This window comes from Panthera tigris, chromosome E3 (assembly GCF_018350195.1).
Source record: "Panthera tigris isolate Pti1 chromosome E3, P.tigris_Pti1_mat1.1, whole genome shotgun sequence".
Taxonomy (NCBI): domain Eukaryota; kingdom Metazoa; phylum Chordata; class Mammalia; order Carnivora; family Felidae; genus Panthera; species Panthera tigris.
The window spans coordinates 33,222,738-33,248,376 of record NC_056675.1 but is presented as its reverse complement, the minus strand read 5'-3'; the positions used below and the strand labels follow the sequence as shown (position 1 = coordinate 33,248,376).

The window sequence follows — 25,639 nt, the reverse complement described above, 5'->3', positions numbered from 1 at the left end:
GGGCCCTGGTTGGACACCTTGATTGTGGACTCCAGCCTCCAGAATTATGAGAAGTGTCTGTGTTTAAGCCATGCACTCTGTGGTGACTGGTCACAGTGCCCTGAACAGACCAAGGTACAGAGAGTCTCCAGGTTTCTTTGGAAGGAGGGGGAACAAACCCAACTTGGGGAGGGAGTGGTTAAGACTTAAAAGACACAGGAGAATTATCCAGATGAAAGGACACACTCAGAAAATACTCACAGAAACATTCCAATGGTAGGCCTTTTCCTTTTGGTGAAATCCCCCACAAGGGCCGTGTCTTTGTGTTTGCACCAGAAAACTATAACCAGGGCCTTAGACCTGGTCATGAAGCTTTATGCTTCACCAAAGGGCCTACATATTAGGGAGAAACTTAACCAGAAGCTCTCATAAAAATGGCCAGTTCTTCCTTTGATTGTTAATAAATGAGGAAACGGCCCAGAGGTGATGTGGGCTTGCTGTCGGTGAGCTGGGAAACTTCCAGAAGGTCAGTTCCACACTGATCACATCATAAGGTCATATGTGAGGGGTACAGCTGTATCATGACCTCCCCACAGAGAGAAGTTTTCAAAGTTTTTGAAAAGTTTGTGTCTGGGATATATACAAGAGATGGAAGGAAGCAGATGTGCAGGGCTGGAGGAGGGAACAGCCAGAAAAATTAAAACATAATTTTTGGGGGGCACCTGGGTGGCTCAGTCGGTTAAGCTTCCCACTTCGGCTCAGGTCATGATCTTGCGGCTCATGGGTTCAAGCCCCACCTCGGGCTCTGTGCTGACAGCTCGGAGCCTGGAGCCTGCTTTGGCTTCTGTGTCTCCCTCTCTCTGCCCCTCCTCTGCTCGCACTCTGTCTCTGTCTCTCTCTCAAAAATAAATAAACATGAAATTTTTTTTTAAGGAAAGACCAAAGGGGAGGATCAGTTTGGCAGAGAGGTTAAGGACTGGCAGTGAAGCAGGTGGACGGCGTCTGGGTCCTAGGTCCTCCATTTACTAGCTGGATGGCCATGAACATGTTTCTTAATCTGCCCATAACTCAGTTTAAATCTCTAAGACAGGTAATACCACCTACCTGCAATTGCCGTTGCCGGAAGTAAGTGAATGCAGACCAGCTGGCCTAAGTCCAGCTATTTACTGAAGTCTTTAAAAAATCTAATATCACAGGTTATGATGTACTATTATAATAAGCTATTGTGTATTAAATTTTACTACTATATTACAGATACCACTGTTGTCAATGACAGGCTGTGTTAAAGGACTGGGCACATCCAACCGACAGCATCCCCGGACTCACTTGATTTTGACGAACTTCCGACACGGCACAGTGTTCCTCACGCATGTCTCGGTCAGCGGGTCGATGTCTTCCACGATGACAAAGGGGGCCTCCTCCAGGGTGACGATGCTCAGATGATTGTCGTCTGGCTCGCAGTCTGAGAAGGACTTGTACCTCGGCCACACGGCGTGCCTGAGGCTCAGGCTCTGGTTCTCCCACTTACCCACCTGCATCAGGAAGGCAAAGGCACACCTGTGATTTCTTGCAGCACCTTCTAGAAAGGCAAGTCCTTCCCCATAAGAGGTCTGGGACAAGAACCCTACCCATCCTGAGGGCTTTTCTGCTACATACTTCAATATACACTTTGGTGTCGATGCTAAGAAAAACAGACATAAAGGAGAAGAATCCTGGACGGCCCCCAGGTCTGCCTCTCCCAGGCTAATTAATATGGCGGTGGTACCCAAGCACTGAGATTGCTAGATCTCCCCAGGAGACTCCAAGGTTCTGGCAGATTTCGGGACCACTGGCGGCGGGAGAACAGCATGGACCTTTAGCATCAGAGAAATCTAGGCTTGGATTCCCACCTCTGCCATGTACCAGCTGCACAACCCTAGTTAAGCTCTGAGTCATTGTGAACCTCTGTGTGTCACCTATAAATAGCACAACTCCACCTACTGTACAAGGATGTTGTGGCAATTAAACAAGACCGTCTGTGATGAGCAGGCAGCGCAGAGCCCGGCACGTAGTAGGGACTCCACACTTTTTCTTTGAGGTACAGGAGAGAGACAAGGACAGGGAGAAACTTTTAGAAGGTGCCAAGAGAAAGGGTGAGGAGACAGGGGGATGATGCGGGAGAGCTAGAAGGAAGGAGGATGGACAGGAAAGTCAACACAAGGAGGGCGAGCAGGAGAGGAAATGAAGGGCTTCATTTCAACCTCAGATATCGTTCTACTTAAGTTGCAAATTAAAGTGAACTGTTATTAATTTGGCCTGGAGAGGAGACTTTCAGCGCTTAGCACCAAGACCCGTCAAAACAGCACCGACCTGTTCCCTCTCTAAGCGGCAGCCAGCATGTTAGTGAAATCAAACTGAAGCCTGTATGTTTTGAACCTTAATTTTATTTGACAGCTTATTGGCATTATTCAGACATGCACTGGGAAGAAGCCACTCCCGGTATCACGCTTTTTCCTTCTTCCTCTCGCTCCCACATGCAATTGCTTGACACCGCGGGTCACAGCTTCGTTTGTAATATCAACCTCAAGGAAACACCTTGTCTGAGACGCTAAGTACCAAGTCCAGGCTTGTCTGCATTGACGTGACCTGCTCACCTCCCCTCCTGTAACCTGAGTGTCACCAGAAACGAATTGCAGGCCCATAAACAGAATTCAAACACGTCGGACGCCGAAAGGGGTGACGGCGTGGAAGGAGATAAGGCAGACGGAGTGCCCTCAGATCGCCTCATCATTTGGACTGGAAAATGTTTGCTGCTTAGAGCACAATGTTCCATGCGGCCAATGGCAAAACTGTCCAGCTTCGGTGATACCTTCTGTTTTATGACAGTAGCATGAGCAGTACGGTAATCTGGGCAAACACACTTGTTCATCTGCCTGTGCTGCTATGTGTAACACAGGCTGGGGAGAATGTTGAGCCCATCACGTTCTTCATTCACTCAACACAGATTTATTGAGCACTGACTATGTCCTGGCACCAGCCAGGAAACAATGATGGATAAACCTATCAATTGGCTGTAGGGCAAAGACAGAACTAATACCAATACATAAGCAAATAGGAGATCTCCAAGCTTTTTCTTTTGGGACAAGTTCCATCAATCCTTTCTTTCCACTTCTCTTGGAAAACGCAAACCTTCAAGAGCAGCTGAGTAGTTTAGTTGGTAAGAGAATGGCTTACTGCAGTCAAACAGAACTGAGTGTTGATCCCGGCTTCACCCATGAGCTGGCTCGCCTTAGGAAAGTCACTTAACCTCTCTGAGTTTTATCTGCAAAATGCAGATGGCACCAGGTTATGCCTTTCAGGACTGTGGGGAGCTCTGGATGAGCCAAAATGAACACGAAGCACTGAGCACAGAACTCAGCATGTAACGTACATGGTGGCTGCCATCACTTTTTTATTGTTGTAGTTAGCGTTCAAGACTTGGCTCAAGTATCACCTAATCGGGAAGGGCATTCCTGCTCTCCCCAGTAACACAGAACTTTGCACCTCTCCACGGCTGCTCTTTCATGCCGTCTCATAAGGGTGTCACTTTTGAGCACTCCTGTGTAGGCAGGAAATGTATCAATATTGCCAGTTACTCTGATCCCCATGAATCCTACAGGGTAAGGATTATTATTCCAACTTTACAGTTCAGAGAACTGAAGCACAGAGACGTTGTGTAACCTGCCCAAACTCAAGCAGCTGGGAAGCGAGGGAACCAGAACCCTACCATAGGGCTGTGTGAATCCAAACGTGTTTCTATTAAGTGATCCGTGGTAACCGTAGTATAGCTCCAAGACCCTTCCTTCCCAGCACAGACAGCCCCGGATGTCCCAAGAAACATAAATTAACGCAAAGACTGTTTAGCCAGCAGAATCTTTGGTGATGTCATTGACCACATCTTGTCCCCTACACCGTGGAGTCAGGCAAAGGTCCCCGCCCAAGGCTGACTGCTGGGGAGAGAGGTGGCGAAGGTTTCCTGGAGTGCAGTAACTCCCCAGATCTCCCTAAGTTAGTCTCTCCCTTCCCATGTCTACGTAAGCACCCACCGGTCAGCCAAGGAGGGTGGAAGCAGGTGGTGGTTGGAAAAACTCGATCAGGGCCGAAGCTGCTGTTTCCATGCTGCCCTACATCTTGAGAGCCCCCTCCTCCTCTGAGTCTGACAGGCTGCTCTGGTAGGCTCCCCAGATCCCCAAATCCTGGCCCCAGGATTCTATATACCACATAGGAGACAACAGAGTGCCTTCACTTTACCCTCCTATATGCATTTTCACAAGGGATTTGAACGGAGTCAGTCCAGTGTTTGTAGACGGGATTAACAGAGATTTTTTTCACTCCATAAGTATTTATGGAGTGGCCCTTCGGGTATCAAGCACTACACTAGACACCAAGGAGAATGTCAGGCATGCAGTGAAGTTTCTACTTGCATGGAATTTTTATGCTAATTGGGAAGACAGACATGAGTCAAATAATCACACAAAAACATACACCATACGAACTGGGAGGAAGAAAGAAAAATTGGGTCTAAGAGAGCAAATGGGGGGGGGGAAGAAATCCCAAGGAGGGGTTCCTTGAGGAGGTGGCACTGAAGCCAAGATTGGAAGTCCAAGATGAGTGGTGGGGGGCTGGTTTGGGGGAGCGAAGGAAGGAAGGGAAAGCACTCCACACACGCAGGGGCCAGATGATGCAAAGCCCTGCAGGTCCCCGTGAGGAGCTGAGATTTACCTCAAGAGTTCATCCAGTCTGTTCCCCAGGAGGGAAAAGATGAATGGAAGTCACTGGGGATATATGTCCCTCTGTAACCTGGATGAAGGTGGCAGTTCTATGACTCCTCAATTCATCCTTGTTTCCTTTTCTTTTTTTAGAATGTTTATTTATTTTTGAAAGACAGAGTGCAAGTAGGGGAGGGGCAGAGAGAGAGAGAGAGAGAGAGAGAGAGACACAGAATCCAAAGCAGGTTCCAAACTGTCAGCCCAGAGCCCGATGCGGGGCTCGAACCCAGAAACCGTGAGATCATGAGCTGAGCTGAAGTCGGGAGCTTAACCGACTGAACCACCCAAGTGCCCCCATCCTTGTTTTCTTTTTCTTGATGGGAAATTTTAAACTTATGCAAAAGTGGACTAGGGTAATGACTCAGCATCTTCCCATTCTCTAGTGGCAATAATTACTAACTCATGGCCAATCTTGTTTCATTTATACTGCCACCCACTTCCCCTGTATTACACTGAAGGAACTCCCAGACATGGTAACATTTCATTCACAAATCCTTAATTCGATTTAAATATCCAATTTCTGTTTGCGTAATACTATCATACCTCAATAAGCTATGTGTTTCTCTGATGAGATGACAATTTCCCAGGCTAGGAGGGATTTTAAAATACACACTGATGGATTTTGAGGATCACAGCTTCTAAACTCAGGGCCTGGCGAAAGGAGGGAGTTAATGGACAGCTGCTGATTGAATCAAGGAGCACCTGACCTGAATTCTTAAAAATGTCAGTGAGTCGGAAACTACTAGTAGACTGATCAGTGTGTGCACGTTCGCCTCAGCTATGGAATCTTGCACCCTCAGCAAAACACTGAGGTACTGAAACCTATATTCTCCCCTTCACTCACGCTTCACATCGACTTCAGCCCCCCAGACACAGAGCCACTGAGAGAGGCTGCTGAAAAGCCTCTGTGTATTACATTTTCCAGACACATCCAAGACCATCATGCCAATGCCAATGCCAATTTAAAAGGGGCTCTGGCCACTCTCAAGTGTTCGACAGGACGTCAACAGTCAAAGGAATAAACCCTGAATTGAGGAGAACCTTCACTCACATCACCTATGCTTGCCTCAGTGTCCACAGGCACTAAATGGGCACAGAATATGTATTCCACACGTGCCCTTCTCTAACAGTCGTGTCCCAAACGGAAGGACCCCGTGTACCCTGAGGACAGTAGTGATCCAGCACTCTCCCGGCTCCCGTCTTTGTGCTGAGGGTGACTGTCCTGCTATTCTCTAAACTGGACCTTTTTCTTGCTTCAGGGTCGTGCACACCCCACGTGGCAGAGTCCATAACTTTAGGTCAGCAGTCCTGCCTGACCTGGAGGAGTCCATACATTTCCTGGCCGCGACAGTCCCCCTGGGGTAAGTTCTCAAGGCATCAGAGCAACTGAAGTGATACAGTCACCGTGGAAGCCATGGTCCTGTCTTTGGAGCCCAAAGGGGAAACGAAGTTCCACGAGGCCTTGCCAAACTTTCAGTTAGATCTACACACGATCGGGACAGGAAGTCACACTTCTGTGTGTCTGTGTTGGATACATCCACGTGGACGTGCACATACCGACCCATCAACTTCCCAGGGATCAGCCCCATCCCCACAGGGACTGTTCTTTTCTCTCCCTCACATGGCACAGAGGGAGAGGAGACAGAATAATTAATACCATGAGCCTCGGGGTCAGAGAGACAGGCTCAAATCCCTGTGACCCTGTGCAAGCCACAGCATCTTTCTGAACTTCAGTTCCCTCAACCACCAAATGAAAATATTTCAATTTCATTATGGTGCCTTGAGGATTAGAGCGAGATGATGGTGGCAAACGTCTCTGGATCCACAGCAAGTTCTCCATATGTGGCTCTGTTATCGTTAACCCAACCTTTCTTAAGCCTCTCGTTGGGAAAACGGTGAGCCTCTGCAGCAGAAGCGCCAGCTGAGGAGGCAGAGAGACCCGACTTCTCTTGACAACACGCCCTTGACCTTTGATCTCATTGGGTCTCAGTCTCTTCCCCTGTGACAGACATGGGGAGTGAGGGTGGACCCGATGATCTCTAAGGTCTTTTGGATCTAAAGCTCCATGCAAAGCACGGGAGAAGTTGCCCTCCCATCTCCCTCCTTATCGGGATCAGGGTGACAGAGAATTAGAAAGGGGTGAATGAAGGCTGTGCAGCTTGCAACTTGATGTTGAACTATGGAGAATTCTGAACAGTGGCCATGTCCCCGCAGAGGCCCAGTGACATGCCCAACTCTGAAGAAGACAGGATGGCTCGGAGAACCGAGCTGGAAGACAGAGAAGAAAGAACGAGGTCACCAGAGCCTTCTTGGTTGGGAGTTGTCTGCTGCACAGAAGCCAACGGTGCCCAAATCTGAAGCTTCGCTCAAAGCTGACTCTTGCTGGTTCTCTGCAGAGGGGCGTTGGTTCAAACTCTGACATGGCCAAGCCCCAGCTGTGGGAACTTGGACGATGATGATACAGCCAATCATTAACATTTATTGGGGGGTTTGATAAAGCCAATCATTAACATTTATTGGGGGTTTTACTATGTGTTTCTAAGCACAGTGCTGAGAATTTTCCACACATTATTGGACTCGGTTCAGTTCTCAGAACAACTCCAGGAGGTGAGGAAGTATGATTGTCCTCATTGCTCGGTAGGTAAACTGAAGCTCAAAGAGACCTGTTTTGTGCAGGTCACAATGTAAATGACAAAGCAAGAACTGAAACTCTGTCGGTAAAACCCAGCGTGCTGCTTAATCTCTATGAAATTTGGTTTCTCTCTTTATTTTTTATTTTTTTGAGAGAGAGAGAGCACAAGTGAGTGAGATAAAGAAAGAGACACAGAGACAGAGACAGAGACAGAGAGAGAAAGAGAGAGAGAGAGAGAGAGAGGCGGGGTCACCTGAAGCAAGGCTCATGTTTTACCTGAAGTGGGGCTCTAGCTCACCTGAGCTTTCTTTATATTTTAAAGGTAATTAATAGTGCCCTCCTTACAGACTGACTGTGAGGATCACACAAGATGATAAAAATAAGACTTCCCGTTTCCACCAGTCTGGGGAGCTATACATATTAATTTGCGTAATTCTAAAAATAGACACATGAACAAGATGTTACTACTGTTATCTCTGGGTCATCAATGACGGGACCGAGGCACGGGCACAGGGTTTAAGCAGCTTGTTCAGTATCTACGGCTTGAGAGTGGGATAATCAGGATCTGAACCCAGGACTCACTTTTAAATCAGGGAAGAAATGCAACTAGAAATTTTTCCTGGAGAAAAAAAAAGAAAGAGAGAGAGAGAGAGAGAGAGAGAGAGAGAGAGAGAGAGAGAGAAAAGAAAAATTTGATAGTGGAGAAACCCAATAAACACCTCCTCAGCCAGATGATTAAGATAAGTATCAACAGGGGTGGGTCAGTTTGGTAGTAGGTCCCCTCGATACGACATGAGGGCAGTGCTGCCCCACCTCTGTGGTCTCTTCTTCCCAAGACACGTAACTCAGTCCGATGATAAGAAAAATATCAGAAAAATCCCAGTGTAAGGACATCCTTAAAAATAGCTGACCGACACTCCTCAAAACTGTGGAGGTCGTCAAAATACAAGGAAAGGCCGAGAAACCACCACAGCCAAGAGGAGCCTGGGGAGACCTTGTGATTAAATATTATGGGGTGTCCCGGATGAGGTGAGGGGATGGAACAGAAAAAAAGACAGTAGATAAAAACTAGGGAGGGGCACCTGGGTGGCTCAGTCCATTAAGTGTCTGCCTTTGGCTCAGGGCATGATCTTGCAGTTTTTGAGTTTGAGCCTTTCGTCGGGCTCTGTGCTGACAGCTCAGAGCCTGGAGCCTGTTACAGATTCTGTGTCCCCTCTCTCTCTGCCCCTCCCCTGCTCATGAGTGCACACGTGCTCTCTCTCTCTCTCTCTCGCTCTCTCTCTCTCTCTCTCTCTCAAAAATAAACTTAAAAAAAAGAATAGGCACATGGCCCTTACTTGGCAAATCAGTACACTTGGTGCCTGAGCCACAGTGATTGGCTCATGAATGTGCATGTGACCTAAGCTGAGCCAATGGGAGTTTTCCCTGGGACTTGTACTGGGATGATTAGCATAGGGTGGCGTGACAGAAGAACCTATCAGAGACTACAGAACTAAGAAATAGAGAAGACAGCAATAAAGTCTGGATGGCATTGCTTGAGCTCTTATAATAATAAAAGTTGACATTCGCTGGGCACTTAGTATGTATTAGGCACTATTCTTAGCACTATTTTAATTCTTATAAACACTCTATATACAACAAATAGGCACAGGCAGGCAATTTTTTTTATCTCTATCATGAATTTTTTTATAATTAAAAACAGTCCCAAACTCACCCAAATAGACTGTGTGGGAGGAGAAAAAGAATCTTTACCTTCAAAATAAACTGAATTTTGGTGATAAACCTTTGAGTGTTTTCTGCAAATATACTAAGGTTTTGAGGACAAAGAAAAATAATTGACCTCTGATGGAGAAAAGTGATTCTGTTAAAAGAACCATAAAGAGGGGAAATTAACTTTGTAATGATTTTTTTATCCATTTTTATTAATAAAATTTAAATACAGTGCCTTTAGAAAGCTAATCTCTCTTCAGCTCTTGGAAAATGTTTTGTGAAAGGGCACCGATTACTTATCAAAATGTTCAGCTGCTATTTTCTCAGGGCAGAGACAATTTCATCTCCAAAAACTGTCATAAGTTAGCATTCACCCCTTCGTGTCTGGGTAAATTTGGAGAGATGTCACAGAGGCCACAAGTGGCTGGAAGAAATTAGGTGATGAAAAGATGTTTGTGGCTCTCCTTTCAAAGTGATATGTTTGATCTTAGTTGATCTGTTCACGAAATGCTCACAAGAGACAATTAAAATCTCCTCATAACTGGTTTTCTGGGCTTCCAAGCCACCCCCTAAGAACATATCAAAATGCCAAAATCATACATCTACCTTTACTCAAATCCTTCCATGACTCATACTGCTTACACAATCAAATGCAGACTCCCCTTAACATTAATGGACCCTACAACAATCAATCAATCTCACCAATTTCCCTGCTCTCTGCTTTCTGTCCTTTTCCTCTCTCTCAGACACCCTAGACATACCCTCATGCTAGGACATCTGCATGTACACCTCCAAACACAGATACACTCGCACCTACACATACTCATATATATATACATATTCGGATATATATCAGTCTACCTAAACATCTACACATAAACCCAAAGACAAACCCACACCTATACATACACACACTCACACCTACCCAAATTCCCAATGCAGGCATATATACACTCATATCCACCCATACATGCACGACGACCCATATACACATACCCTGCACACACACGCACACCTCTACGCACCCGCAACAACGCATACACTTTTCCCTTCTCATAAACACTCCCCGATCAACACCTACTTTCCTGCCTTTGCCTGCACTGTTTCTTCTACCTGAAATCCCTCCCCTTGTCACCTCTACAGATTGAAATCCTGCCCATGCTTTCCAGCTCTTGCATGGAGCCTAATCCTCCAGCTGGAATGCCTTTCTGCATTTCCTGTGCCTTTGGAACATCCCCTCCCGCCCTTGAATGCTCTCACTTCTTCATGCGTGGCTCGGTAGGTGCATCTGGGGCTTTACTGCTGTATACTCTTCCAGGCACCGCAGGAGGCTCTGGGACCACAACAGTGAACAGGGCAGGCCCGGCCCCCATCCCCAGAGTTGCCAATCTGGCTGGAGAAGAGGAGTCAAAGCTCAATGGCAACAAAGGGAGATAATGGTCACGCTGGGAGTGAGCACAGGATGCTACCGAAGACACAGCTTCCTGCTCTGGAAGGGAACCAAAAAATGCTTCCAACAGGAAGTGACTTCCAACTCTGAGCCAGACCAGCAGGGCCGGTAGGTGGCTTGTTAAGGGGTTCCGTCTTTATCCTCAGGGCGAGTGAAGTGTGTGGAGGGGTGGGGGCAGGGATTCTTGAATACTTTTAATCAGGGGAAGGATAAAATCGGTCTGATGTATTAGAACACTTCTTCCCAACGCAGTGCAGAGAAACGGTTTGGGGCTCAAAGTTTCTGGATGCAGATGGGTTGGGAGGCAGCTGCATTGATCTGGGACACAGGACCCCCTGGTGAGGCCGGAATGAACTTGAGATCTGCAGGGGGAACAACCAACACAACTTAGAGACTGACTGAATGGCTGGGGGCGGGAGCTGAGACCCAGGTTGTCTTGACTGGTAATTCTGTTCAACAGCCCGTCCTGGCCCAGCTTCTACAACCACACAACCCACTTCGGCCGCAGCACAGGGCTCACCCACCAGCCAGTTCAATAAATATTTGCTGAATGGAACTCGATTCAGACTGTAGCATACTGTCCTTTTTCACTTAGAATTCAAAGTTAAAAGAGGAGAGTAGCCTGTTTACCCAGCTCCTCTCCTTGGAGACAAGACAATAGGGATTGCTAAATTAAAAATCAGAGAGGAAATTTATTAAAACCGACAATGGAAGCAGAGTTCACACTGCCTCTGCTCCAGGTTGACCGGCCCTGCTTAGCTCATTTCATAACCAAAGGGCAAACAGGCCTTAAAACAAACACTTGGCGTGTGCGAAACATCGCAACACATTTCACTCCAGATAATAAGCAGTGATTTACTCCCAAGCTGGAGAAAACATGAGTAATTAACTCTTCAGGAAGATGAATTTAAGGAGAAAAACAAAACAAACAGGAGGCCAATTTCTCTCCACCTGAAATATAAAGTCTTCCAAAGGACATGAGATAAATGGCCGTGAAGGGAATTTAAAATGATTTAATGTCCATACTTAGCATAAACAGCATCATCGATTAGCATCACTTCTTGCCTCGGCATGCAAATCTAACACAAAAACAAGCTGATGGCAGCTTTACACACGAGTAATTTTGTGTCTTGGGCTGATGCTTGAAAGCAAAAGCGGATCTGAATTCGATTGATCTGGAAGCCACAATAAGGGTGTCTGAGTCACGACCGTGGCCTGATAGGAAGTTGAAATGTGTTCTACCTGGAGTACATCGCAGTTGAGCCCAGTGATTTTTGTTTTAAACCAAGACCCAATCTAAAGCTCATCACAGATGGTTACAGTCTGCTGAAACCAGAGGTCACACTGACACCAGCTTTCTCCTGCCCCGTATACACGAACAACCTTCTACACAGAAATTGCTCAAGGGGCGCCTGGGTGGCTCAGTGGGTTAAGCGTCCGACTTCGGCTCAGGTCATGATCTCCCGGTTTGTGAGTTTGAGCCCCATGATGGGCTCTGTGCTGACAGCTCAGAGCCCGGAGCCTGCTTCAGACCCTCTGTCTCCCCCTCTCTCTGCCCTTCCCCTACTCATGCTCTCTCTCTCTCAAAAATAAATAAACATTAAAAATAAAATAAAATTAAAAAAAAAAGAAAGAAACCACTCAAGAGCAGTGTGGGTCACTTTGTCTTCGAGGCCATGGGGTCTCAGATGGCCGCTGGCAGAGTGAAATCGAGAGCTGCTTTTTGCATAATGAGGCCCAGGGTCTGCTTCTTTTAAATACATGGGGGACCATGAGCCTTGGGTGTGAACAAGACCTTCTTGGGGGCCGATTAAGAATGCGGCCTCCTAGGGGCGCCTGGGTGGCTCAGTAGGTTGAGCGTCCGACTTCGGCTCAGGTCATGATCTCGCGGTTCGTGAGTTAGAGACCCGCATCAGGCTCTGGGCTGATGGCTCAGAGCCTGGAGCCTGCTTCCGATTCTGTGTCTCCCTCTCTCTCTGCCCCTCCCCCATTCATGCTCTGTCTCTCTCTGTCTCAAAAATAAATAAACATTAAAAAAAAAATTTAAAAAGAATGCGGCCTCCTAGATCTCTGGAAGGCTTGCATCAGTAGGTCTGGGAGGAGGCCTTGGAATTTGCCTTTTCAGCCGGGATCCTAGGTCACTCGGCTCGGGGTGCTGTGAGGACTGTATGTTGGGAAGCACCTAAAAGGATCAGACCTCCGGCTACCAGCAGGATTAAAAACAGAAGTAAGTAAAAGACGGGGATCTTTTTTCTCAGGTTACTTACGTAACCAGTGGCAATTGCCAGCAGATCTAAAATGAGTTTAATCAGCTATTAGAGCCTTAATTAAATTCCTCTCAGTTGAAATTTCAGAATTGCCTAATTGTTACACAGCTCACATTGGAGGAGTTGATTTTTTTTTTTTTCTCCCAGAATAACCGCTCTCAGGATCATCCAATATCTTTACGGATAACAGCGTCAACTGTCTGAAAATCCAGCACTGATCTGGTCATTCACGGAGACATGCTTTGATGGCTGCTACCTCCAGCAACAACCCGCGTATTTGCTCCCCTTCTCTTGAGATTCAGGAGAAAAGCGCAATGTTTGTTCAGTCTCACATTTAAAAGTGAAAGTCTCTGGAACAATGAGCTGCCATGTTCTTGCAAAGTGCATTTATAATCTTCAGGCCTCCAGAGTCCCTCTGTTCCCAGGTCCCCAGGGATGGATAGAAGTTCTATTTCTTTGGTTTACTTTTAATTTTTTTTTGCGGGCTCTTAGAAGTGATGGGTCCTGGTAATTAGCTCAACAGTTAATAGCGTTTTCTTTCTCTTCTTTGGCTCCACATTGGAAAGGTACAACATTAGAAACTTGAAAAATCAGCAAAACGTTAAAAAGAGCTCTCTCATAATTACTAATTAACTTTTTTCACATGCTCTCGGGATGTATTGGTCGGTCCTCCTCCCCGCTGCAGTGATGACGATTAGATAATTAATAACTATAATAACCACTGTCTTGAGGTGCTGTCATCACCCGACATGTCTTTTGTCATCTCACCCTGAGATAAGAAACCCAGAACAGGGCGCTGTGCTGAGGGAACATTCCATGGATTAGTCTGAAAGATCCTGCCGCATAGAGTCATGTCCTGGGGAGATGGGACTCCGGAGGCATGGGAGGAGGGGAAAGAACATCTAGAGGTGGTGGCCTCGTAGGTCTCTTTCACGTACGCCCGCTTTGTTTCCTCAGTTTACCTGTGAGCTGATGCTTCTGAGGGCTTTGGATTCCTCCACGGGAAAGGCTCTTACCGCAGGACTGCAGTCAGCCCTTGACGTTGAATTCTACTGCTACTAACACCCATCCAAAAGGCGATTAGAATAATAATAGATCGGGGGGAAGAAATCAACCTCTCAAATGTGAACTGAGTGACAATTAGGTAATTTGGGGATTTCAACCAAGAGGAATGTAATTAAGGCTCTAACAGCTGATTAGACTTCTTCGCCTCTGTGGTAATCTCCAACCATTACATAAGGGGCCGTGGAAGGGAGGGTTCCATCGTCCCTTTGTATCACGGTGTGCTTGAGATGGTGACGGTCAAGACCGAGCGACTCTGTTTACATTGCTGCATGTGTGGCTATCATAACTCGAACATGAACTTGGCTGAGCTCTTCAAAAGGCTGTTGCCTTGGACAAGAAAACCAGAGTGGATGCAGGTCTGCAGAAAGAGCCCAGGCAGAGATGTGAACGGAAATGAGACAATCACAGGGTTTGGAATGGAGTGGGGGGGATCGGGGCGGGGGGGGGGGGGGGAAGGCACATAACACAGAATGAGAACCTGACCCATGGTCGGACCTCTGTAACACTAATAGCGGTAACCGCGGTCATTTTTAACCCCTTCGCCAAGACAGTTTTGAAATACGCTCAAGGTTTCCCTTTTGACCTTCCAGTGTACTTTTTTCCAGGCAACTTTGAAAGATCAGCGTGGCTTCTGCTTGTAAGTGAAATGAAATGCCACTTGTGATCTGGCAGAGTAAAGAGCTCTCTGTTGATTGCTTACCGGAATGGTATTTAGCATTGTCAGCAAACGTTAGGGTGAAGTCTGGGCTGATACCTGGGGGGACCCCTCGTTGGTCGGGATTATCAAGTCATTCTTCATTCTTATCAGCCTGCAGATTTGGACAGGACTGGGCATGACTATGGATGGGACTCTTCCTTTTTACTCTTGGGCAACTTCTTCTTCCTTTTAATGAAAACCTTGAAAAGTGGCAAAAATTTGGGACCGAGCGTGTAACAGTTTATAAAAGGAGATAAGTTCCAGGTAATTAAATTGCAGACCAGGGAAGCAAGAGACTTCAATGCATCAACCTGTCTGGAGAGATGGAACAGGGCAGAAGCTGATGGTTTTCCTCACTCAGCATTATGTAAAAAAGCCAATTCCAGTTGGACCTCTGCCCTGAACGAAGTTAACCTCATTGACGGCGTCTGCAGAGTTTTAAAATGCGGTTAAAAGACCTGAGGGTATCGATTCACTGCAAGGCATTTCAGCCCCTTGCCTGAGAGGCTCCCGGGTCGTCAAAGTGGGGCGTTTGGAGCTTGGTGTCAGGTCTCTGCTGGGCATTTGTTCTTCAGTATCTGGGGCAAAATAATAAATTTAAACCTTTGAGCTGCACGGTTTCCTTCTTCCAGACAAAAAGGGCGAGCCAGGGGTTGGTGCGTGAGGCCCTGCTGGTTATCATGAGGACACTAACCAAAGCCCCTGTGAGTGGCTGAAATGCATTGCTCTGATGAAATGCACTGATCACACTTCCAATTCTCCTTAGGTAAGATGGTATTTTGACAATCGTTTTTCTTTGCTCAGCTCTGGCCCCAAACTACATAGCTCCAGGCTTGTCTGAGCCCTAAAGTATTCCAGTGAGAGGATCCTTTGAAATACTAAAGCCAATAGAAGATTTAACGGGGAGGAAACGTAATAAGATTATCCACAGCTTTGCCCACTATTAAACTCATGATTAGTAGGAGGCAGTGGGGGAGAGGAGGATCCCCTTAGGATGGGCTGGATGAGACTCGCTATTGCAGAACTCTGAGCCTAAGCAACCCTCCACTGTCAATCCAATTTCACCCAAACCGATTATTCTCATCTTGGACGCTAATGAACAATTCCAGAGCCCTGGAGTTACTCGGATGAAATTCGGATCTTGGTGACCAACCAGGCAGCTACTTGGCACTTTCCATTGAATTATACTGGCAAACTCGTATTTTAAAAGACTCTTGGAGTCAGAAGACCCAAGTTCAAGTTCAACTACAGGGCCTACAAGCTGTGTCATCTAACTTAAAGCTTTCCAGATCTGTACAAATTGTTTCCAATGATTCTTTTTTTAAAAAATTTATTTAGGAGAGAGAAAGAGAGAGAGAGAGCATGTACAAGCAGGGGAGAGGGACAGAAGGGGTGGGGGAGAGAGAATCTTAAGTAGGCTCCATGCTCAATATGGAGCCCAATGCAGGGCTCAATCCCATAACCTTGGGATCAGGACCTGAGCTGAAATCAAGAGTCAGATGCTCAACCAACTGAGTTACCCAGGAGCCCCTGTTTCCAATGATTCTGAGCATTAACAACTGATCGGCAAAGCTAGTCTCTAGGCTTTAAGCCACTCAGGGTTGGATTACGTGGATGCATAGATAAATTCATTCAATAAATGTTTACTGCATGCCTACTATGTGCCATAAACTGTTCTAACACTGGTGATACAGTAGTAAGTAGACTCAACACTGGGGGTCAGCAAACTTCAGCCAAAGGGCCAAAAGTACTTGTACAGCCCATGACCTAAGAATGGATTTTACATTTTTATTTATATATTTTTAAAGTTTATTTATTTATTTTGAGAGAGAGAGAGAGAGAATGAAAATGAGTGGTGGAGGGGCAGAGAGCTAGGGAGAGAGAGAGAATCCTAAGCAGTGTCCACAATGTCAGCATAGAGCCCGACACTGGGCTTAAACTCACAAACTTCGAGATCATGACCTGAGCCAAAATCAAGAGTTGGGCGCTTGATGAACTGAGCCCTCAAGCATCCCGATGGATTTTACATTTTTATTTTATTTTTAACTTTTTTTTACTTTTTTTTTTTTTGAGAAACAGAGAGAGACAGAGTGTATGTGTGGTGGAGGGGCAGAGAGAGAGGGAGACACAGAATCTGAAGCAGGCTCTAGGCTCTGAACTGTCAGCACATAGCCCTATGTGAGGCTCGAACCCACGAACTGTGAGATCATGACCTGAGCCGAAGTCAGACGCTCAACTGACTGAGCCACCCAGGTGCCCCTGGATTTTACGTTTTTAAATGGTTGAAAAGCATCAAAAGAATCATATCCTGTCACACGGGAAAATTATATGAGATCTGAGTTTGTGTCCATAAATAAAGTTTGATTGGAACACAGCCATACTCATTTCCTTGTCTGTTGTTTACGGTTGTGTTCACGCTAAAACGGCAGAACTGAATACTTGCCATACAGACAAGTAGCCCACAAAGCTTACAGTATTTACTAGCTGCCTTTTATGTAATGTGTTTGCCAACTCCTGATCTAAGATCCTGTCTATACGGGACCCACCGACTAACCAGAAAAATGAAATTAAAGCTCCAAAGAATTAGTTGTAAAATAAAATAGAGAATGACAAGTACCAGAAGCAGAAAGGTGGAATAAATTGGAGTGGGCATCACAGGTGGGGGAGCAGATCTGCCGGGAGAGGTGAGAAATTACAGGGGTAGAATCAGGGGGGAGCTGCCGAGGAGGCACAGGGGTTGGCCTGTGTCTAGAAGTCACATCTAGACACTTGATTGTCTTCTAGACTTCTAGATTGAATGAATTGTGTGGACAAATGCACCAAAGTTGAGCTCAAGGGACATGTTTGTTGAAGGAAGTTCAACAAACTGGATGAAGGAAGTTGCCCGTATTGGATAAAACACACACAATATACAAAGGGGAAGAGCGAGAGGGATAGATAAAAGGAAACATCAGGACAGGATCACAGAAGCCCTTGGGTGTTGGGCTGAAATACGCACACATCAGAATTTGGTTGCATAGGAGTTCAAACTGGCAATTCGCCTTGGGGTCCCTGAATGATTTACTCAACACCCGGGGAGACTCTGGCGATTTCATCCACGTCTGGCTGGCATTTGTCATCTCCTACCTCTTTTGGGATTGCCCTATTTTCTGATAATTGTGTCATTTCCTTCATAAACACATTCATACTCGTCAGAACACATGGACACAGTTAGAGGTGGGTTTTTAAACTTCTCTCCATTGCCCCCCTCCAGGGCACGTTAGCCACCCTTTCTCATGGGGGAAAATTCACTTAGAATTGCTTGACTTTGATGATTTTAAATTTAGAAAGTCCACAGTGCTCTCTTTTGGCTATTCTCATCTCTCTTCCCCAATATCCCCCTGGCCATGGGTCCCTGGGACACGCTGTCTTCCCCAGTTGGTCTGCTCATCACTCACACCCTCACCCCCTCCCTGTTCCAGCCTAGACCTCTTTGTCCGTCACATCACTCGATGTTGTGCCATATGCCCACAAGTATCCCAGCCCGCTTTGTCCTCTGGTCACACCCTCCTGGCACCAAACCCAGGTCATCAATCCAACCACCACCTTACCAGTAAGCCACTGAGTACAGGCTGAGACATCACACAACCACATAGATCAATACCATCCCAATGCAAGGACTCCCTCTCTGGCCAGAAATCCTTCTCCCCTTTCCTCTCTCCAATTCCCTGGAAACTATTTCAAACCTTAACACCTGCCCATGAGACCGAAGCTCCACCACCCCCATGCCGGCACCCAGATGATGGATCTGTCTCTTATTTCATAGAGTCTTAGGGACAATCCACATAGCCCACAGACTTACCTGCCCCTGCACACATGTCTTCCTTCTTCTCTCCTCCAGGAATGCAAGAGGCCTCCCTCTCTCCTCTAGCCTAACACCATCATCTGTGCTCCGGACACAGTCCTCTTCTGCAACCAAGACCACCAGTGGCTTTCTCATTCACCAAACCCAGCAGGTGCATCACATGTGACTCTGAGAGCCCCTCCCATCTTTCATGAGTCTCCCTGCTCTGTGCTGTCACAACCCTACCCTTTCCAGGTTATTTCTCACTTTTTGGACTTTTCCAGCTCTGCCAAAATGCAAGTTCCTCTTTCTCTGCACAGTTTACATGCCCTGCCCCCTCTCCTGGCCTCAGACCTCCACACTCATGTGTCTCCTACTGCCCACTCTTCAAGTATTACCTCTATGTTGACCACCCTCAGATCTGTCTTAGACCAGCTACTCTCACCTGCCTTAGGAAACCTCAAACTCAATAGACTTAGAGTAAAAGTCACCATGGTACCTTGAGTAAAAAAATAAAATGCACAACTTCTCTCCCATGGGTCAAATATGAGTTCTTGAAACCCCAACCCTGAAAATACTCCTTAATTCATCCGTCTCCCTGCACCCCCATATACATATTAAATCAATCACCCATCTTTGACAGTTCTAATGTTTGAATATTTTTCCTTGTCCATTTCTTTCCTAACTCAAGATCACCACTCAGCCCTGGCCTTCACTGCTCACAAGTTTCTGCCACAGCCTCCACACTGGTCTCCCTGCCCCAGACAGTGCCTCTCAGCCTGTCCCCCAAGCCAGCACTCTAAATATCTCTGCACATGTAATTGTTCCATTCTCTCCCCCAGAGCCCATTTTTTAAAGTTTATTTATTTATTTTGAGAGAGAAAGAGAGAGAGGCTGAGAGAGGCCGAGAGAGGCTGAGAGAGACAGACAGAGAGAGAGAGAGAGAGAGAGACAGAGAGAGAGAGAATCCCAAGCAGGCTCCATGCTATCAGCACAGAGCTTGACGTGCGGCTCAGACTCATGAACCATGAGATCATGACCTGAGCTGAAATCAAGAGTCTGACGCTCAATTGACAGAGCCATCCAGGTGCCCCTCCCCCTTAGAGCCTTTTGATGGCTTCTCACTACACTGGGAATCAAGGGGAAATGCCTGACCACAGTCTTAACGACCCAGCCTGTTCCCAGGTCTCTGTAGCTGTCTGCATCCATGCCAACCTCATTTCTGACAACCAAATCCCTGTTCTGCCCCCACCCCCTACATAGGGGCTCTAGAATCCCACAGGAGTAATCACAGCCTCTGAGTACATCACCTGCCTGCCCCAGCAGACACACTGAGGGTGGGGACTGTGTTTCTGTGCTTTAGTGTCCCTTTTACCCAGCCCAGAGCCTCTTACAGAATAGACACATAAATGGTTAGTACATAAGCAACTGAGTAAATAAATGTACCAATGTGACCTCCATAACCCTGATCTTCCTGCAGTCAATTATCAACTTCTTTTGGGCTCTGCTGGTAAAATGTACTGAGAATAATGTGGGTTCTAGAGTTGGCTGAACCTGAATACCAGGAAGTTTACTTCCTGGGCCTTAGTTTCCTCCTCTGTAAAGTGGGCATAATACAAGTAATCATATCTTCTAATTATTGTAAGAATTAAATAACATAATGCCTGCAAAGCCCTTATTATCCTGCTAGCCTCATGGTCACAGCTCAACCGGTGTCAGGTGTTTTATTACATACAGGGCTCTTCATTCATTCATACGAACCTCCCAGCCTGGCCCATCACAGGTATTCAGTCAAGGTTAGGGCCATCCCATCTACAACGGGCACGTCTTCCTGAGGTTGAAGTTAACCCCTGAATGTAACTCCAGAACAGAAAAGAGCAAGGCATTAATTTGATCAAAACTCTAGGCTGAAGGCTTATGTACCAAGATGACACTTAGGAAATGCGTTTGCTTTCTTCCCCGCGAGGGGAGACAGATATGATCGTCCCTCACTGCTCTCTTTTTTAGATGGAACTGATATTATCTATTAATAAAATTCTGTGCACAGAGAAGAAGGTCCTGCCAAGAACAGCTTGGTGTTATTTTAGCTCTATCCATAAATCCAAAGGCCTGACAATTACTTTTAATTCCATTTGCTAGTTTGAGGAGCTGCGCAATTAATCCATACCATTAATTTCATAACTATAAATACAACCCCAGCTTCCATGGAGCCTTATGCCAAAAAGCGCAACCTTCTGAATGTACTTGTTAGCTACACTGGCTAAGAAGCTGTATTGGGGGATAAAAGAGGAAAGAAACAGAAAAGGGAAATTTCAGATAATAGACACACTTGGAAGGGCGTCCTGGCTAAATGCTCCATGTCATTACAGGGTAATAATATAAAAGCCTGAGTTTACACAGGCCTTTATGGTCTACCAGTTGCTGTTTATGATCTCATTTCATTTGACGCTCATGGTAGATGGTCACATAAAGGTGAGGGAGATGTTTTTTACCATGTTTTCAGAGTGGTAGCACTAATGTTCATTCAAGGAATGGGGACCAGAAAGTTCAACACATATGTGAAAGGGCTGGAGGCGGTTCTGTGACCGCCAGACCAGGACCCGTGGGAGTGTGTGTTCCCGAGTTATCTCCTTGTGTGGGAGGCAAAGACAAAACAAGGGGATGGTGATGCTTGAATATGTTCATCTTCAAAGTCTGAGCCCAGCTCCTTCGAGAAAACAGAATGCCAGCAACAGGCTTCTAGAAATCCACTCAAAAATGCAAATAATAATAATAATAAATCCTAATAATTGCCATTTAAAAATCCATATTGCAGGCGTGCCCAGGTGGCTCATTCCATTAAGCGTTTGACTCTTGATTTCGGCTCAGATCGTAATCTCATGGTTCATGGGTTTGAGCCCTGCATCAAGCTCTGGGCTGACAGCTCGGAGCCTGGACAGCCTGCTTGGGATTCTTGGTCTCCCTCTTTCCCTGCCTCTCCCCAGCTTGTGCTCACTCGCTCGCTCTCTCAAAAATAAATAAATAAGCATTAAAAAAAATCCATATTGCAATTTGTACTTCTCATGTCCTCAACTCTATTATATGCCAGGCCCCATACCAGATGTTTGACATGCATTATTTATAATCCCCACAAGTTATCAAGTGCCTGGGTGATCATGTTCCAATAGATTAATTTCTCTGGTCCTCAATTTTCTCATCTATAAAATAAAATTATAATATTTACCATTTAGTGTTCTGGTGAACATAAAATGTGGTAACGTGCTAATATGTTTGGCTCAGAGCTGATGTCTCTGTCAATGCTCAGAGGCTGTTAGGCATTTTGTTTTCACTGTTTGGAACTGTATAGGAAAAACAAACTCCATGCTTTTCTCACTCAAATCCTCTGTCTCCTGTAACACTAGGTGATGTCACCTGCGTTGTAGAATTTGGCTGAGAAAAATAATAGAACTTAGTGGTCAGAATCAGAATTAGACAAATGGGGGTTCAAATCCAGTTCACGTTCTTGGAAATTAACTTGTCCCCTATATTCTTTAGTTTTCTCATTTATCAAATGGGGACAGGGGGGCACAGATGGTTCAGCTGGTTACGCGTCTGACTCTTGTTTCAGCTCTGGTCATTATCTCGCGGTTCGTGAGTTCAAGCCCTGCATCCTCCCCTGCGCTGACAGCACAGAGTCTGTCTGGGTTTCTCTCTCCTTCTCTCTGCCCTTCCCCTGCTTGTGCTCTCTAAATAAACAAACAAAATGGGGCTAATAATAGTACCAATCTCCTAGAATTTTTGTTTGAATTAAGAGAATCTTAAAGCTCTTTCTGGAACACAGAATGCACAGGAATCATTTAATAAATAGTAGCATTAATATCCTCACAGAAAGTCCATGGGGTGGATGTTACTGTTAGTCCCATTTGACTAATGTAGACACTGATTATCTGAGAAATACAAAGAATGACAACTTTTTAGGGTTGGTTTGGGTCTCAGAACTAAGTGTTACCCACGGCCAAACTCAATCCTATAAAGTTGACTGAACCCCCTTTCCTAAATGTCTCAGGTGCTTACCAATGCCATGCTCTAATTCTTGCTTTGGCAGAAGGAAAAAGATAGCCTCAGCCCATTTCTGCTGGCCATGGCGCTAACCTTTCTTTGTCTGCATGGACCCCTCCCCTATCTTTTGACAGTGATTTGGGATTTGGGGCTTTGTTTCCAACTTCTGTCCAGATTGATTTATAGTATGACTCGATGAGTGTTCCATATTTTTGAAGCCTCATCCATTTTCAAAGACATGACAATTTCTGAAGGCAAAGCCTCGGGTGCCATTTTGGTAATGAAGCTCAAATCTCACGGTGATGATTCAAGTTACCAACTCAAATATTACTTGGGGAGACAGATGTGTTCAGTCCTTGCCAAGAAACCCTGCACAAGTCTCTGATTCTGCCTGAATGGTGTCCTCACCTGTCAAAAGGAGTCAAATGGTCCCGCTCTCCTTACAAAAATGGTGCTTGTCAGGATCTGATATCCAAATCTGATTCTTGCCCTCCTTTCCCACCTTATATATGCCTGTCCTATTTTCTTCAAACACAGTTTAATCACAGAAAGAAAAAACCATACCATCAGCTATAATCTGCTGGTGCACATGGATGCCAGCACGGCGGGAAATAACGTGAAGAATCCAGATTCTTCCAACTCAGACGGCCCGCTTCAACGTGAAAATGAAACACAACATAAGAGAGAGGCCATCGATTTCTTCACGTCACTCTGAAACTCCCTTCAAGGGAATAAGAGTTGATTATCTCGTCTTTTTTCAGTTTCAGATTTTTCCCCCTCATACGCATTTCCAATGGAGTCTTTATTTGCCCATTGAGAGCAACCAAGATGGTTCAGCCCCAGCCTCTTTCCTTCTGCAACAGGTCCATTCAGTCTGTCTAATTTGCAGAATTATAATTCAAATGGAAGGAAAATAGACTCTGAGAACTCTCTAGATATGATTGCGGTGAGTTTTAAAACACATTTTCAGAAGACAGTGGCTGTAGATAACGAACCGTATGGTGGAGTAATGGGAAATGAACAAGCAGCACACTGCAGGAGTCGGGGGCAATTTACATCTTCAGGTTTGCAGAGGGATGCTGACTGCCTGTGCACAAAGATGCAAGAGACTGATTATGTGGCAGATTTGCATGTGGCTCAGTGGGACGCTCTGAGCGAAGCTCAGGAAGACGCCGGGTCCAGCAGGGAACCTTGTACCTGTAATAGCTTTTCCTGCAAACACTGGGAGCATGTCAGCCATGCAGGGATGGGGGTCTCCCAGGGTAGCTTGTCATAATTAAACCAAGGCCAACCTTCACCACCGATACACAAAGAACCTCCTTCTCTACCATATGGTGTCATCAGAGTAAAATGGACTTTAGCGTCTGACAGACACGAGCCGGAATCTAGAAGTTGCCATTTACTTGCTCTCTAACCTTGAGCAAGCCACCATATCTCACAGAGCCTCTGTTTCTTTATACATAAACTAGAGGGGGTGCTGATGGTACTCATGTTGAATGTCTGCTAAAAGAACAATCAGGGGCACCTGGGTGGCTCAGTCGGTTGGGCGTCCGACTTCGGCTCGGGTCATGATCTCACGGTTTGTAGGTTCAAGCCCCATGTCCGGCTCTGTGCTGACAGCTCAGCGCCTAGAGGCTGCTCTGGATTCTGTGTCTCCCTCTCGCTCTCTGCCCCTCCCCAGCTTGCGCTCCGTCTCTCTCTCTCTCTCTCTCTCTCTCAAAAATAAATAAAAATTTAAAAAAACTAAAAAAAGAATCAAAGTCACCAATACAAAGCCTCTAGGCTCTAGCCAGGACACAGGAAGTATTTTTTTTTATCATTAATATTTTATACAATGTGGGGAATTATCTCCAGGTGCAGATAGCCAATTTCTTTGTCTTCAGAGTCTGAAAGCACCGTAAGTCTTCCAGAGCTTAGAGCTCGCCACGGGGAATATCCTATCCCTCTCTATCTCTGCCTCTCCCTCTGGCCCACCCAGGCTCCAACAGCGAGACAAACAGCCTAAGTGGGGAGCGAAGCTTCTGCTGCCAACAGCACAGATGAGAAAGCCACACTCCGCACCTACAGAAGGCAGCCCGTCACAGCCACTTGTAGCCAGAAGCAGATTGCTGGGGTAGAGCACTTCACTGTTCTGTCTCTTTGCTAACAGACAAATGTCATCCCTGTCTGCACCAACAGCGTGTGCATGGGGAAGTAAGAGAGACCGACAGAGACAGCGCGGAGAAAGACAGGAGCAGGTCCAGACAACACACCGCTGAGGTCTGGTAGTTGTAGGTGGACTTGGAAGCAGTCTACCTGCTGCCCATCACATGAACTGTGACATGAGAAAAATGGGAGGGGCCTCAAATGTTTGTGATTCAGTTCAGAAAGTGGGTCACATGACCCACATCCCTTGGATAACTCGCCCGCGATCTTTAGGACTCAGGACACATGTTAGCTCTTTCAGGAAGGCTTTGTCTATCATTTTCCTAACAGCTGGGCTTGGTAGATGTCTTGCAATGCCCAAGGCTTGCCTCTACTATTAGCATTCAACTTACTATGAGTATGTTGCAACTTCAAGTTCATTTCTCTGTCTCTCCCTCTAGACCGTGAGCTTTGTGAGGGCAAGGACATTGTGTGATTCATCTCTCCTTCACCCATACCTACCACACACTTGGCACAGCTAGGTAATCTGTAAATACCTGGCAAACAGATCAGTAAGGGTGAGTGGGTGGGCTCAAGAATGACGCCCCACATGGATGGATGAAAGACAGCTGGCCAAAGGGTTGACAGCCAATGGGCAGACGGAGGGTTTATTACATGACTGAACACTGGATGGCTGGAGAGATGGACGTGTGGATAAATGGATGGATGAACAGTTCAATCGCATCAGACACTTGTAGTTAGTAGTCACTTTACCCCAAAGAGTAGTCACTTACCCCAATGTAAAGGCTAGGTATTGTCTTTTCTCCCCTCCACTCAACTTCCAAGGCAGATACTAGCCACAAGAATCTTTTGGCCCTTTCTAAAATTTCACCCTAGAAACTGTACAAAATGGTGGAATGAGCACCAGACGTGGAGGCTCAGAAGACCCAAATTTGAATCTTTTCTCACTATTGATGAAAAATGTCACTGAATATCTTCAAGTATTCCCTACTCCAAAATCAGAGAATACCACCCACTTCACAGGGTTATCATGTAGCTAAAATTAA

The 25,639-nt window shown here is 46.1% G+C and overlaps 1 protein-coding gene across 1 annotated transcript in view; it reads right to left on the bottom strand.

Annotated features, from left to right (window-relative positions):
• GRIN2A (glutamate ionotropic receptor NMDA type subunit 2A) overlaps nt 1-25,639 on the bottom strand; it is a 367,847-nt gene that overhangs the window by 72,430 nt on the left and 269,778 nt on the right. Inside the window, exon 5 of the mRNA XM_042971083.1 lies at nt 1,306-1,511. Coding sequence (XP_042827017.1) covers nt 1,306-1,511 — 206 coding nt within the window. The remainder of the gene's footprint in view (nt 1-1,305; nt 1,512-25,639) is intronic.